The sequence below is a fragment of the Morone saxatilis genome, unplaced genomic scaffold, assembly GCF_004916995.1.
Source record: "Morone saxatilis isolate NCDOM2014 unplaced genomic scaffold, NCSU_SB_2.0 Contig19, whole genome shotgun sequence".
NCBI lineage: Eukaryota > Metazoa > Chordata > Actinopteri > Moronidae > Morone > Morone saxatilis.
Genome location: NW_023339751.1, coordinates 24,834,228 through 24,850,541, shown reverse-complemented (window position 1 = coordinate 24,850,541; position 16,314 = coordinate 24,834,228). Strand labels below are relative to the sequence as shown.

Below are 16,314 nucleotides of genomic sequence, written 5' to 3'. Positions count from 1 at the left end.
ATATATATATATATATAATATTTACTGATCTTGATATTTTGTATTAACTGACATTTTCATGCAAAAGCTTCATCCTGAGTAATATGATAATAAGATCTCTAGGTTTAAATATCCTGCCTTTTACAACTTATGGTTGACTACTATTACTACTAGATTACTATTGAATCATCCAAATGCATACTTACCACTGAGCACTCATAAAGACTAAAAAAAAAGTTAAGTAAGTGTGTTTGTTATTTGTGTGTGTGCAGGTTGTGGGGACAATGACGTGTTCGAGGACCTTGTTCAGGAGGAGGCAGAGGAGCCAGAGGAACAGGAGTCTGGTAGGTTCTGGTTTTTTGTTTCCTCCACCTTTCACCATGAGATGCTGCTGCTGCTGTGTCCATTACACTACAGTGTGTACTGAATGAATGCTTTTCAGTAACTAGTAATTAGAGTAACTAATTAATGATATATTAATGAAGTATATTGATTGTATTATCATAAAATGTGGTGCTTGCCATATTGGTAATCTGAATTTTTCCCATATATGATTGATTGGGCTGATTGGTTCAGATTCTCAGTTTTATTAGGTTGACATAGCCTTATTTATTAGATAGATAACAGTACACACAGCCTCTCCTTCTGCTGTCATTATAAAACACGATTTACAAGACAGAGCTAGTAGAAGTGTGAGAATATTCCTGTACATACATTTTATACATACAGAATAGATGAAAGTTTCTGCTAAATCCTTCACTGTATCACCTGTTTTTCTCTCCTTTCTCTGTCTGTGTGTGTGTGTCTGTGTGTGTGTGTGTGTGTGTGTTGCAGCTCATGGTGAGATGGTTCAGAGGATCTTGGACATCCTGCGCTTCTTATGGGCCATCATTCTGGCCATGGTGGACGGAGTGACTCAGTGGCTCAACCTGCTGACTAAACAGTACAGAGAGACGTCGACGGTTCTGTGCAACGAACGTTACTTCATCATTCACAAGATACAGCAGGTAAAGACAACACAGAGATTTTTGTTAAAGCCCCTGCAAGGAACTTTTCATTTTGTGTTGATTCTGGCGGAAGTGTTTCTACTGCCTGGTTAACTATATACTCTCCTCGCTGACTGTTTTGTTTGTTTATGTAGGTCATATAGAGGGATCTGCATTAAACTGAGACTCCTTGTAGTACGTTTAATCAAATCATGATCTTTGGAACTGAACCCCCACACACATCACCCTCTAACTTATTTCTGTCTCCCTCTGATTGGCAGCATCACACAGCAGACTCCACAGATGACCAGCTGTCTCAGGGCAGTGAGAGTCCCACACTGGAGACCTGTTTGGATGAGACTGATGCAGAAACCTCAACCAGATACAGGTTAGTGGGGAAATTAGTGTGTAGAACACATCATGCTGTGGATGTGGTTCTGCAGCTTGGAAGGAGTAACGCTCTTGTGCCAGGTGTGTTAGTCATGAAATTAACTAAGCATAAAGGATGCATTCTCTCTGTTTTCAATGCCTCATTACCTTCTTCTCTAGTGATACCCTCAGAACAAAATGACAAAATGTACAATGTTAGTGTCACTACTGGCATAGTTAAAGGTGCTGTAAATGACTGGTTGCCACACTAGAGTGTCAGCATCTCAGACCAAAACAAATGAGTGAATGCTGCAGCCCACCAGACTCCATTAACAAAAACACAAATTTCCCAGTTCATAAAACACACTTCAAAATAAAACTCATCAAAAATGTCTTTTTCAGCATTGCTGGTTTGGTTGAAATAAACCTTTAATTCACAAAGTTAAATGAGAAAATAGCTGTGAAATGGGCTGCTATTTAACATTAGCAAATCATTGGGGACAAATGCACCATTAAAGTATAAAGTATGTCCACTAAAAGTGCTTGTTTTTGCCACTGACAGGCTCAAGTTTGTTATTCTACAGACCAGGGAAGTAAACAATGCAACATTTGCTGTCATATTAATGTTTTCAATCTCGAATACAGTATATAAACTTTAATAGTGTCTTTGTATGGCCCACCTGTTTTAAAGAGTGGGTGCTAGAGGTGCTTTACATGAAAACATTTTTCTCAATAAGTTTCTGTACAAATATCCACTTTCCATCTTCAGTTTCTCAGTTTTTGTTGTATTTTTATGTGTGTTTAAATCACCCTCTCAGCTGCCAGGAGATGGACAGCGCAGGTGTAACAGGCCGGTCTACACCCAGGCCAAGGCTCAACAGCACTGGGAACCTCTTGAGTCCAGAACCCCAATCCAGCATTACAGATCTGCTACCAGTGCCATCCAAACAACAACATAGGCACTCCAGAACAGCCAGCGAGCTACTGGGAGACAGGTAGATACTGTGGACTGAAGAAGGCCAACAATGATCCACAGTGACAGTGGTTACTGGTTTTATGTGACCGCCTTGGTGATGAATACAAGGATAAATGAATACAAATTCATGGTTGACTCTCTGGTCTCTCCCTGCAGGCAGTTCTTCATCGAGGAGCTGGAACAGAACAGGGACTTCTATCACAACCAGAACCGCCTGCTGAAGCTGCTGTTCGCCTTGTACAACCTGCTGGCAGCCAACTCAGAGCTGGTCTGCTATTTCATCATAGTGTTAAACAACGTGGTCAGTGCCTCTGTCATATCCCTGGTGCTGCCCATACTGGTGTTCCTGTGGGCTATGTTGGCTGTTCCGAGACCAACCAAGAGGTTTTGGATGACTGCTATAGTCTACACAGAGGTATACTTTTTATACTGTTTCACTGCATGATTAAAAAATACCAAAGCATCAGAGGCCCTTAGGGTCATAACAGAACAGTACTTAAAAAAACAGGATGTATTGCTCTCTGATGCTATTGTTTTGGCATTCACCAAAATCAGGAATTTTCCATCAGTGCCAACCCCAGTTGCATATCAGGTCCAAACTACAGGTCCAAATATCTCACAAAAGCATTGAGAGTGAATGTTTTAAAAATGTTTATCCGTTTCAATTAGTTTATAGCTGAACTAGTCAGTATTTTTATAACACCATGTGAAAGAGGGCATAGTGACGCACACTCTGAGAATAAAAGTCTCTTCTAGCAGCAGCAAGTAGGGCTGCAATGAACCATTATTTTCATTATTGATGAATTTTTCAATCATTTTATTGATTAATCGATTCGTTTTTTTGGTCCAATGACTTGTAACGATTAACTAATTATCAGTTGGTGATTAATTTAAAGCTGTAGTAGTAGTAGGTAATTTTTAGAAAAAAATCTTTCTTGTCATATTTGCTGAAACTTTTACTTTTACTATATCCTGACAGTAGAACATGAGACAGATAATCTGTGAAACAATCAGGTTCCTCTGATTCCTCCTAGTGCTCCTAATGGCATTAGCAAGGATTCAAATGCGGGCCTGAACGAAAACAACCAATCAGAGCCAAGAAAGATAGTTGATTGTTGAGTGTCATTCCCAGGGTGTCATATACAGATGCTTTGGGACCCTGGGAATGAGACTCAGCAATCAACTATCTTCAAGCCTCCAACCCAAAGTGTCTTTACATCTTTTTCAGATTGGTTGTTTTCATTCAGGCCCGGTGGATTCTTGCTAATACCATTAGGAGCACTAGGAGGAACATGAGGAACCTGATTTTTTCACAGATTATCTGTTTCATATTCTACTTGTTACTACTAGTTTCAGCAGTATTGACAAAAAGTTATTTTTAGAAATGTTATCTACGGCAGCTCTAATAGTTGACAACTAATCAATTAATTGTTGCAGTTTATGAGATCTCTCAACCCTATTGAATTGCTATCAACAAGTCACAATAAGCTTACTTATGTGTTGTGTGATTGGTTGGATGGGGGGCAGCATGTGTACTGCCTATGCTCTATTCTGGTCTGACCGGTTGTACCGCTGTGCTGCTCTGCTCCTTTCCAGGTGATGGTGGTGGTAAAATACCTTTTCCAGTTTGGATTTTTTCCCTGGAACAGTGTTTATGAGATGACCCTAAATGAAGACAAACCTTTCTTCCCACCTCGCATCCTGGGCCTGGAAAAGACTGACAACTACATCAGATATGATCTTCTTCAGCTGCTGGCTCTGTTCTTCCACAGATCTCTGCTCATGGTCAGTATTCACAGTGATTACAGGAGTGGTTACACTCGACAGCCAGTAAGCAAGACCGTGTGAAAGATGTGGGACAGGGTGAACTCAACTAAAGCATAAGTGACCCCTCCTAAGTCCCTCCCCTCTTTGCTCTGTGCTCCAGTAATAGTTAAGCAAAAAGGGGTGGGACTTTGGGTGTTTTCCCAATGACTCGTTTTAACATCGGAAGCCTACAAAAGGGTCTTAAGTAAGCATTTGATGGCTACACACACAATATCAAGGAAACTCATAACTGTAATGGTGAAAAAAAGACCTCTAATGTATTTCCACAGCAGTAAACTGGCAGTAATAGCCACCAACGCTGTGCTGGTCCACACTGCTGCTCTGGGTGTTGGTGACAACCTGATGTGGGTGTCTTCTGAATGTTCAGCTTTGAGCAGTGCTATAGAACCTGTATTATAGTACAGCATGAAAAGGAACATTGTGCTCAGGCTGTTATCTATGTACCCTGTTCAGATGCTTCCTTTATCAAAAAGTTGTCATATTGTTCTATATATAATGCTTTACTTTAGCCTCACATATTTTTGTGTGTCCACTTTGTGTGTGTTTATGTGTATTTGTGTGGGCACAGCGTTATGGCCTGTGGGACCACGAGGGCCCCCTAGAGGAGCAGAGCCCCTCACCAGAGAGTTGTAAGGATGAAGAAAAAACTAAAGAAGGAGATGAAGATGGAAAGAGGAAGGAGGGAGAAGGAGAAGAGGAGGATGCGGAGGGCAGAGTTGGCTCAACATCCATCCTGGAAAAGCTGGAAATCACTGAACTGGACCAACTTATAAAGGTTGGTACTATTTGATATTAGTTGCTATTGGTTACTTACTTATCAATAAGTGCCTTTATAGAATGTGACATCATGCAGTATCATCAGACTTATTTTTAAAGAAACAGACTCTACTATTACTTTTATTATTATTTTTCACATCCATTGTTTGTCAATGTAGGACGATGCAGAACCAAGTACCAGCACCACTGCTGCTACCCCACAACCTCTTGCAGCTGAACCAGCTCTCACTGAGTCAAAAGAGGAACAGGAAACTCCGTCCGGGCTGAATCCCCCCAGCAGGCCGAAGAAGGATAAGATAGAGGGAGACGATGAGCTGGTGATAGAGGAAGCCCCGAAGAAAAGCAGCAGTATCCGCTTCCGCAAGAAACCTAAACAACCCAAACGACAGCAAAGCAAAGGTTTGTGGACTGTTATGGTACCATTAACTTCACAGACCTAGTACTGTGCAAGCTTCTTCACTCTCTAACTACAATAATGAGTCAACATAACTGCAGTGATTAAGGTCTATTCTCACCATCATCCTGCATGGTGAAAAAGACACTCTTTAGACATTTTTAAGGAAAGATGGGGAGAAATATTCACGTGAGCGATAGGGTGAGAACTTAAGTCTAATTCAATTTTTTTTAAAATATAGAAATATACAAATAAATACATCTACAGGAAGGTAGATAGTACCTATTCAAGTTACAATAATATACGCAGTATTACCTGAGATAACTCTCACTCATATCGCTGTTAAGTACAAAGTACCTTAAAGGTCCAGTGAGTAACATTTAGAAGGGTCTTTCGGGAAAATTGGAATATAATATTCATAGGTATGTTTTCATTAGTGTATAACCATGTGAAAATAAGTGGCAGAGTCCGCCATGTTGAACTGCCATGTTTATACAGTAGCCTGAAATGGAGAAATTAAACACCGGCTCTAGATAGGACCTTTCACATTTATTGCGAGTTTTGCGGTAGTTTCTCCTTCCACATTTCACAGCCTGTTCTCATTCCTAGGTTGTCAAATACCGAGCAGTATTCAGTTAGTTTCAATCTGTAACTTCACCACTAGCTGCTACTTAATCCTACACACTGGACCTTTGAATTCAGTAAACTCTTACTCTTACTTTACTTACAAAATTCAATGAAGTACATGAAACACATTAACATAGAGATAACAGTGCAAAATACTATAATATGTGTACATGTAAATTTACAGTTGAATCAACAAAATGGGACTCGCACACACTTTACTACTCTTGACAAAAATAAACTCTAAACTTATTCAGAAGGTTACAATAACATTCTCTTGGCACGCATGACATGTTAGTAAGTTATTACTACACTTAAGGGGAGAAATAATCACGACAGTGATAGGGTGAAAAGTTTAGTCTAATGAGGAAAATACTGCAATTTCCTTCAGGTACGTGGGTGGAGACCGAAGAAATCCATTTGTGGCAGTCAGATTAAGACCACTTTACATCCGACTGTATTTGCTGTTCCATATACGAGTGTTATTTTGGGAAGCCTGACAGTACATTCTGCTGTTAACTAAGATAAAATTGACTGTTCTGCTCAACTCAGCTTGTTATCTCTGTGCTAATGTGTCATTTGCACCAAAAGAAGCTGGTACAGCATGTTTAAACTATCTTTACATTTTATTTCCCTGTGATGCTTATTCTGTTAAATCCCTCCTTGTTTGCAGATGTTCCAGTGGAGCCCACAACTGATATGGCAGATCCCAGTGAAGAACCAGTGAAGAAGAAGCAGAAAGGCAGGAGGAGAGAGGCAGCCAGTAAGAGATTGCTGGCTGTTGGAGCCAAGATAAAACATGTCTTCATCTCGGGGTGAGTATGATATAATGTAATTGTATGCACGAGTTTTTATCAATATATATTCACATGTTAATGACTAAATAATCAATCATTTATTCAATAAATAGTTTCAGATTAGTACAAATAATTTAGTTGCAATCCTAGGAGGAATTAAAGCAGAAGGAGTTTATTTATTTGCTGAAACTTCTTTTCACAGATAATCTCTCATACTACTGTCAGGATATAGTGAAAGTTTCAGTAAATATGACATTATTTTCATAAAAGTCACCTACTGCAGCTTTAAAATGTGTAATGTTTTACTGAAATGTCATGACTTTTTCCACAAATGCAGTGGTTTAATGCCCATTTTGATTTCCTCTCCAGTGTCCAAAGTGTTTACAGGCCAACTCAGGGTTTCTTCAGGGGGATTCTCCATGCTGAGTATCGGGCTGCCACCGATGTCTACGCGCTCATGTTCCTGACTGATGTCATCGACTTCATCATCATCGTCTTTGGCTTTTGGGCATTTGGGGTGAGAGATGGATGGAAGAATTGATGGTTGAATGGAAGTATTTTGAATTTTGAATTTGTAATGATTTACCAATTATCAATGATTTACATGAATGAAAACTACACTAAGAAGAAAGCTAATTTCGTGATTCAGATGGAAGTGAAATTGAAATGTGTTTCGTCTGAATGAAAAGACGACCAAATTTTGAAGATGATTAAAAGTAAAAAGCAACATAAATGTATATATATACTCACATCTAAAGTTTGCTAATGTTGGCAAAATGCTAGCTAACAAACGTTAATTAGCATATATATGTCACCTTTATCGTTCAAAATATGAGGTTGTCTTTTCAACATAGATTAGCACATAGCATATGGAAGTACAGGAAATGAGAAAGTTCACTGAGGTTCTGATCAAGGCTTGCTCAACTGTTATTGGAGGACAGAGCAAAAAGGGGCGGTACTTAAGAAGGCCTACTTCAACAATTAGCTAGGCCAAACATATAACAGGTGATCTAATCTATAATGGTTTCCTGCTCTTCAATAAACAGGCGTAGCATCTGAAGCAGTTTATGTTGTGCTTTTATTATTATTTGATTATATTTTTTGTATAATATATAAATATATACTAAATACTAGAAGACATTTCATATTTTAAACATACCATTTGAGTCAGTTAACAGAGAAAAGCCCTCTTGACTTTCGTCTCTCTCCTTCAGAAACACAGTGCAGCAGCTGATATAGCCTCCACCCTGTCGGAGGACCAGGTTCCTGAGGCATTCCTGGTGATGCTGCTCATCCAGTTCAGCACCATGATCATCGACAGAGCCTTGTACCTGCGCAAGGCCGTCTTGGGAAAACTCATCTTCCAGGTTCAGTTCAAGTGCTCAGATTATTAGAATTCATGTATCTGTCTGGTTCCATGACTGTGGCTCTCTGCCAGTTGTTTGTTTCCTCATTGGCCATCACTAGTTATATAAGACACCACTGAGTGGATTTTCATGCCTGTTTCAGCATTCTGCAACATCCTGTAACTTGATTAATGTCCAGATGGCAAACTAACGTCACAGATAAAAACTAGGTGACTTTTGAAAAGGCCCAAAGTGACCTGCAATATGTGATAGGATGAAATGTTTAGATTTCCCTTTGCTCTTCATTCTTACAACATCTCTACTAATTTGCTTGTCTGCTTTTAAAGTATGTGGTCATTCTGTCATTACTTCCCTCAAGGTGACCCTTGTGTTTGGGATCCACTTGTGGATGTTCTTCATCCTGCCGGCTGTCACTGAAAGGTGAAGTCTAAATCGTGTATTTATTATTAAATTATTACATCACCAATAGACCAAATTGCAGAGAATGACCTGCGATTTGGTCGATAGTAAAATGAATATTCCTGATGGTATGATACATATATGAGTTGATCCTTCAGAATACTGCTGCAAGTTTGATTGAACAAGCTTTAATTGTCCTTGTCTCTCCTCCTCTCTGTTTAGGATGTTCAATCAGAACTTTGTGGCCCAGCTCTGGTACTTTGTCAAGTGTATTTACTTCGGCCTGTCAGCCTATCAGATCCGCTGTGGATACCCCACTCGTATCCTTGGGAACTTCCTTACCAAGAAATACAACCACCTCAACCTGTTTCTCTTCCAAGGGTATGGACACAAAGCAAATCTGCAGCAGTCTGTGCTGTTTAGCAGAATGAACATTTGGAACACAAGTTCCAAGAAGATGTGTTTCAGTTTGCATTTTATTTATACATAATGTTTTTAGTCCTCCTGCAAGGATTAGATCCACAATCTGGTGGATACAGTATGTGTATCTATAATGACAGAGATTACGATTAATGCATGTCTATAAGTCCTTTGTGGTTATGTGTGTGTATTCTGGGCCTATGTGTAATGAAAAAATAACAACAGATTGAAAAATATTACATTTAAAGAATCAGCATATAGTATATTGACAGTCTGATAGGGATGCTGAGCGTGTGTGTGTGTAGGTTTCGTCTGGTGCCGTTCCTGGTGGAGCTGCGAGCGGTGATGGACTGGGTTTGGACTGACACCACTCTGTCTCTGTCCAACTGGATGTGTGTGGAGGACATTTATGCCAACATCTTCATCATTAAATGCAGCCGTGAGACAGAGAAGGTATGAAGTGCATGCACATAAATTCAAAGTATTTGCAAAATAGGACATGAGAACGCAGTCTACATTTTCATTAAAGAAAAACAAAGTTATTACAACATAACTAAACAGACAGAGAACGGAAAAAAACTTACATATACTCTCAATACACCCAGCCTCCACTCTTCTGCTCAGTAAGTAGTATATAACGGTTGCAATGGAAATTTTGAATGGGCGGAAGACTACACAGGGAGTGCACTATGGGTTGTTTCTTAGGTAACAGATAAAGGGCAGCCAAATCATGTGATTGTGCATTGTTTGCAAATGAAGAACTCTACCTTGTTTTGTACTATATCACACTACAGACTATAAACTGCAGCATCATGATGAATATTAATTTATTGTTTGCATCCTTTTCTTTTGTGAGTGCAGGGCAATTTCATTAAATAGAAAATTATGTGACCATACTTTATATGCATTTTTTCAGTTATTCTGTTTTAGTGGGTGGCATTCAGTAGAGTACCTTCCTTATAGTCAAACACATTTGGTCAAATTTGAATGATATCATAGTCTTAACATCTTCCAACTCCTCCTGAAGTTGTTTCCAAACCAGATGAGATATATTATGCTTCAGCATGTTTTGGGTGTACCCCCGGGTCTCCTACCAGTTGGACGGAAAACCTCTACAGGTAGGCCTCCAGGAGGCATCCTTATCAGATGTCCGAACCACCCCAGGTAATTCCTTCTAACTTGAAGAAGTGATGGCTTGACACAGAGTCCCCTTCAGACTTCTGAGCTCATTACCCTATCTCTAAGGATAAGCTCACCACCCTACGAAGGAAAGTCATTTCAGCCGCTTATATTCATTATTTCCTTCTCTGAGTCACTACCTAAAGCTTATGACCATAGGTAAGGGTTTTAACGTAGATCGACTGTTAAATTGAGAGCCTCGCCTTCAGGCTCAGCAGCATATGTTGCATGAATCCAGCTGTCAGTCTCAAGCTCCATTTTATCCTCATTCTGGAACAACAGCCCAAGATACTTGAATTCCTTCACTTGAGAAGCAACTAATTCCATGCTGATGCCGATTCATCCAGGGTCTGTGAATCTCTCTTAGTCTGGCCCCTCACCTGGGACCGATTTGCCATGGAGTCCCTACCAAGGGCTAATGCCCCTGACAAGACAGCTCCCAAGGTCACAGGGACACACAAACACCTCCACCTTATGGTAGTGGATGGTTTCCTCTAAACTGTAGTAGCATTACATGTAAAGAAAATAGTGAATATTCTACTTTTGTTTAGTTTAAAAAAATAATTACAAAAAGATGTTTTCTTCCCCCAGAAATACCCACAGCCTAAAGGGCAGAAGAAAAAGAAGATAGTGAAATATGGCATGGGTGGACTCATCATCTTCTTCTTGATCTGCATCATCTGGTTTCCCCTTCTCTTCATTTCATTGGTCAGATCCGTGGTGGGTGTGGTCAACCACCCCATCGATGTCACAGTGACTGTCAAGCTGGGAGGATATGAGGTAATTAACATTTGATACGGCAGTCTGTTCTACTGTCTCTTAAAAAATACAGCTTATAAAAGGTTTATTAGTTATCTCCGATATCAGTTTGCAAAAGATTCATTTTATTCACAAATGGAAATCTGTTTAGTATGTAGTGCAAAATGGAATCCAGGTACAAATGTAAAGCACAAATGACCTAGCATAACAGAGTTTATCAAATGTGCATAACTCACTACTGTATTTTGTCTGTGTGCATGTGTAGCCCCTGTTCACCATGAGTGTGCAGCAGCAGTCCATCCAGCCCTTCACAGAGGCTGAATATGACCAACTCACCAAAAAGTTTGGAGACAATGCGGTGTGTACTGATTTCAGTTTGATTTATGCGTCTGTCTGTTTCTTGCTGTCTGAGTGCTTTAGACAGTAGTCAGGCTGGTCCTGTATGGTTCGGTCAGGCTCCATGTGCCATTGTCAAGTGTATTTAAAAAGTTCTGTCATTCTTTGAGACTGTTTCTCAAAGCTGAAATTTAGATATGCAGATAATGTGTCTAACTTCTGTAGAGTAGCTCATAACATGAAGCAGCAGGTTCTGGAAGCATTTGTCACTCTGTAAATTCACGTTTAATGAATTCATACTACAGGGTTGGGTTATGGACAGAGAGTTATAGATTCCAAGAAATCACTCTTTTTCCATCAAATAGCACTAAATAAACGCCATTGCTGTGGAGAAGAGACTAATGTTTTAGCATACACTACACATTAAAATGTTCTTCCATGTGCTACCATATACCTCTGCATTCTTACAGTCATTGCCTTGTTGATTGCTCAAAGTGGCAGGCCAAGGAAAAGAGTCCCAAGTGTCACCTCTTTTACAATGGGGTACCCCAAGGATCATTGCTTGGTCCCCTTATCTTCTCAATATACACTAGTATATATTTACCACTCACATAGTATGACTCCTCTTTAGCTCAGGTGTCATTGTTGTCACCTGACCAACAAAATACACTCTTCTCTGAACATATTTCTAACTTCTTTGGCAGCATGACCAGATCCTCAAAAATAATAGTTTAAATCCCATTTCCTCATGAATAACTGACATTTAATTATTTTTAAGCATGCTCAGCTCTCACACATCCTCAGTTGTAATATTGTTGAATACTCAGGTTTTAACATTGCCAATGGGAAATGTTTCCATTTAGCTTTCACTACCCTATTCTAACTCTACTGTATACTTAAAGTACTTTGTGTAAACCTACAGATTTTATAGCATTTTCTCATTTGTGTGTATGTGTCCTACTTGAGTTACTTCCTGTATACCTATTTTTCATACGTAATTTTTTGTGTATTTGCTTTTAGGTAGCCATGCAGTTCATTACTCTCTACAGTTACGAGGACATCGTGACAGCCCTGATCGAAGGTAGTTCAGGGTCGGTATGGAGGATCAGCCCCCCCAGCAGGCAAGAAGTCATTAAAGAACTACTTGGAAGTCCTGTTGACCTAACACTACGTCTCGCCTGGACTTTCCAGAGGTAACACCTTTGCTCTCTTTATGACAAAATGGCATTATGCATTATGCATAATTATAACCAAACTAACTGGTTAATTGTAAACTAATATGAGCATGCTAAAGCTGACAGCCGACTGTGACAAATGATTGAAATGATGCTGCACAGTTCCCAAACTTTTGTAAACCATGGCACCCATTCACAGGAATCTTTTGTGGAATATTTGTATCTATGAATTTTTTTTTATCTCTAAAAGTGTTTGTATCTGTTTCTGACAGGGACCTGGGTAAAGGAGGAACAGTGGAACACACCTTTGACAAACACTCTATAGACCTGGAACCTGGAAACCCAGTCAGAGCAGATCTGGCCTCACTACTGGTTGGCAATCGCACTGGGCCTGTGTAGGTTTACTCTCGAGCATGTTTTATTTCATATTTATTTAATACATACAGTTGTATCTTACAGATGGTGTCTTGTCTCTTTCCCAGGCATGTTCCCAATATGTTCCCTCACTACATCCGTGCCCCCAATGGAGCTGAAGCCAAACCAGTCAGTCAGCTACATAAAGGTCAGAGTTCATGGAGTTATATATATATATATAAAATATTAAAACAGGCAAAATCATTTCCAGGATTAGACTAGATAGTCATGGAAAGGGGCTACCCAAATGAGATGTCAATCCATTCTAAGTGCAAGACAGAGTAACAGTTCTACCAGAACCAAGGCAGAAATAAACAGGTTTTCCATAAGGAAACACTAGGTCAGGGGTTATCATTAAAATACCACCTATATAATTGACAAAAGTTGTCCAGTCCTTGCAGTGTCTTTAGGACATTTGAGTCTTGCTCCAGAGCACAATAATACTACAACAATTCTGACAAAAAGCCTGTTCGGGTGTTTGCAGAAGGATAAACACTAGATGGCAGCATAGCAACTAACAGCCTAAATACCATTACAGCGACACAGTCTCTGGATGCCAGTGTTTATATGTGTTATTCACACTTAAAAGGGTGTGTTTTAACACTGCTGATTGTTTTTTATAGGTAATGAAGATAGTTACCTGAATATAACCCTGTCCCTGATGAGTGACAGATCGCTAAATGGCAGTGGGAACCAGGAGTGGTGGAACATTGCCATTGCAGGCTGTGCCCCCTCCTCATGTGGGGTTCTGCCGATGGTCATATTCAACGACAAAGTCAGCCCACCCAGCCTGGGATTCCTGGCTGGATATGGGTAAGGAACACACACCCACAAACAACATGTACATGGGTTGGATATACACATATTTAATATATTATACATCATATTTAACAATTTAATCCCCTCAGAACACAAATATATTACAAACACAAAAAAATATTGTCATTTTTACTCTAATTTTGTATTATTGGAACATCAAATCAGAACATTTTCCCTTCAGGTGACAGTCAAATCCATTTCAATGGACAGATTGAAAGCTGTAAAACTTATGATATTTTTATATATGTAAGTAATATAAGATATCTTGTTTACTTTAAACACAGTTTAATCACAAATGATGTCATTTAACAATATAATCAATTGATTAAAATGTGACTCACGGTCAGCCATGCTTGCTGAAAAAGGGGGTGTGGCTGCTGTACCGCTGTCTACTTAATGTGGACCACTGTGATTACACACTTACAGACATCCAATCAACTAAGTCTGTGCATATGGGTGGAGTCAGAAGACAGTAATCATGGATCTAGACATCAAAGTTATGTAAATTGGAATGTACGGGTGATCTGAACTGGTTTAAAAGAAGTTCTAAAGTCCGGGACCCGAACCAGTCGCCCTAGGTTTCAAGCTGAGATCTAGTAATAACCACCAGAGCCCCGTCCGCTGATATAAGGGAACACACAGGCAGATAAGATGTCAGCAAATCAGTGATACAGTTTGTCAAAAGGCCATTTAATACCTTAGTCAGCAGTAAATGAGTCACCTGACAGGGAGCCAATGGAGCCAGTGAAGAAGCTGATACCAAAGTAAAATGGGTGAATAGAAAGATGCAGGAGTCAAACATTTTTATTAGTAAAGGAATATCTACATCTACATCATCTAAAAATATTTCTAGCAGTATGCTTGATATTTCATGACAGGCAGACCAGCCTGTTGGCTGGTAGAATTTTCTTTTCCTTTTCCTTTTTTGGGTCTATGTTTTTAGCTTCTAACCCCATGGAGCAGTGGGTTTGGATATAAGTGATTAAAAGTGGCAGTCCAGCCATAAATACTGTTGAGACTCTATCACAGTTTTGACCTTTTAAGCAAGTAAACTGTCCTATTTTAATCTATTCATCAATGATTTCACAGTACATTGATGGACAGTGGTAAATGGGTAAAATGGTAAATGGACCTGTATCTTGTATAGCGCCTTTCTAGTCTTCCGCCACTCAAGCGCTTCTGACACCTACGTGCCACATGTCACCTTTCACACACATTTTACTCACACAGCGACGGGCCAAAGCCATCGAACAGAAACTAACACATTCATACACATTCCACAAGGGAGCATTTGGGGTTCAGGTACCTTGCTCGAAGGATACTTCGACACGTGGCAGTGGAGAAGCCGGGGATGCGAACCAACAGCCTTACCGAATGGGACGACCCGCTCTGCCTCTGAGCCACAGCCGCCCCAGTGCTGTGATGTTTTAGCCGATGTTTGTCAAATATGCATGGCAGCTACAGTATCGTTAAGGGATCCCCTCCAGACATGTATTAAAACATATAAACGAAGCCCTGCTTGGAACAAATAGTGTGTGTGGGTGTGAAGGAAAAAAGTATAATGTTCCACATTAAAACCCTTAAAAAGCTAATCTACTCCTTCCGACTTTGTTTTTTTGCTCTTTGAAATGTAAAGATATTTCTTTTTCTTTTCTTTGAATCAGAATGTCTCCTTCCAGGGGATCATGGGTCACTGTTATGTGTTCTGGTGGTCTTAAGTCATTGGGAATTTTGTGCGTGCTTCTTCATTGGAGATCTCCCACTCAACATCATGTTTTGAGGAGCACCTGACACCTGTGGTGGACCGCATACCTGCAAGCTCTGCAGCAGACATTCTTCCTAGGTACACTAACACACCACATACACACACTACACACACAGTGCATGCACATTCTACCTGTAGGCATGACACATTTCGACATAAGCTGTTCTTGACACTGGAGAATATGCAATATTAGAGCACAGACTTACCTGTATGCTATTAAATAATACGTAGAAAACACACAGTTGTTTTCATGCTGTTTGGGAGTGTTCTGGAAAATCCCTTTCTTTGTGTGGTGGCTTTCAGGTGGCCGTGAGACAGGAGAGCTGAATGGAAGGGAACTTTACTCCCCCAAACTGATCCTTCCTTTAACCGATCTCCAGAGACTATGATCAGAATGGCCAGGGACATCCCACAAGCCAAGACGAATGAAAGATACTGACTGACCTGATCCATGATTTGGTTGTAGGAATACAGTATTTTGAAACACACTGCAATGATGTCCAGTGGACAGCACATGGAGGCTTTCTTGAGAGCACTCCTTAGCAGAGTCGACTTTGACTTACCAGCCCCAAGGAGACCCTGTGAAAGGAGACGTCACACTTTAAGACATACTGTTGAGACATCCTCCCGTCCTGGACACCTGTTACTGTTGCACGTTCACAAGCTGCCTGAGCACTTCTTAAACCGCTCAGCTTACACTACAGCCTATTGACTGCAATGTCCCACTGTGGGTGGGCTTGATACGCAGCTGAAGCTCGTCTCGCAGGAACCGGACTGTAACGCCCTTGAGGAAAAAAATCAGTGGTCAAATGAGCTGTGTTTTGTTAATGGTCAGAAGGTCAAACAGAAGGAAAGAGACTAACACCTAACTGTGTGGCTGAAGCCCTGGAGAACTGTCGGTTGAACCATCTTGCACTTTACTGTATCAGTGTGGCTAATTGATTTGAAAACA

The 16,314-nt window shown here is 40.2% G+C and overlaps 1 protein-coding gene across 1 annotated transcript in view; it reads left to right on the top strand.

Annotated features, from left to right (window-relative positions):
* The window catches only part of piezo1 (piezo-type mechanosensitive ion channel component 1), a gene marked incomplete in the record, with an annotated part of 78,293 nt that extends 64,682 nt beyond the window's left edge, over positions 1 to 13,611 (top strand). Inside the window, 19 exon segments of the mRNA XM_035663180.1 lie at positions 814 to 986; positions 1,247 to 1,353; positions 2,153 to 2,329; positions 2,467 to 2,725; positions 3,907 to 4,095; positions 4,706 to 4,912; positions 5,073 to 5,313; positions 6,606 to 6,747; positions 7,099 to 7,246; positions 7,944 to 8,096; positions 8,455 to 8,516; positions 8,718 to 8,876; positions 9,221 to 9,368; positions 10,686 to 10,874; positions 11,119 to 11,211; positions 12,210 to 12,382; positions 12,637 to 12,759; positions 12,847 to 12,926; positions 13,402 to 13,611. Of these exon segments, the coding sequence (XP_035519073.1) occupies positions 814 to 986; positions 1,247 to 1,353; positions 2,153 to 2,329; positions 2,467 to 2,725; positions 3,907 to 4,095; positions 4,706 to 4,912; positions 5,073 to 5,313; positions 6,606 to 6,747; positions 7,099 to 7,246; positions 7,944 to 8,096; positions 8,455 to 8,516; positions 8,718 to 8,876; positions 9,221 to 9,368; positions 10,686 to 10,874; positions 11,119 to 11,211; positions 12,210 to 12,382; positions 12,637 to 12,759; positions 12,847 to 12,926; positions 13,402 to 13,595 (3,017 nt within the window).
* Between the last annotated feature and the right edge of the window lie 2,703 nt (positions 13,612 to 16,314).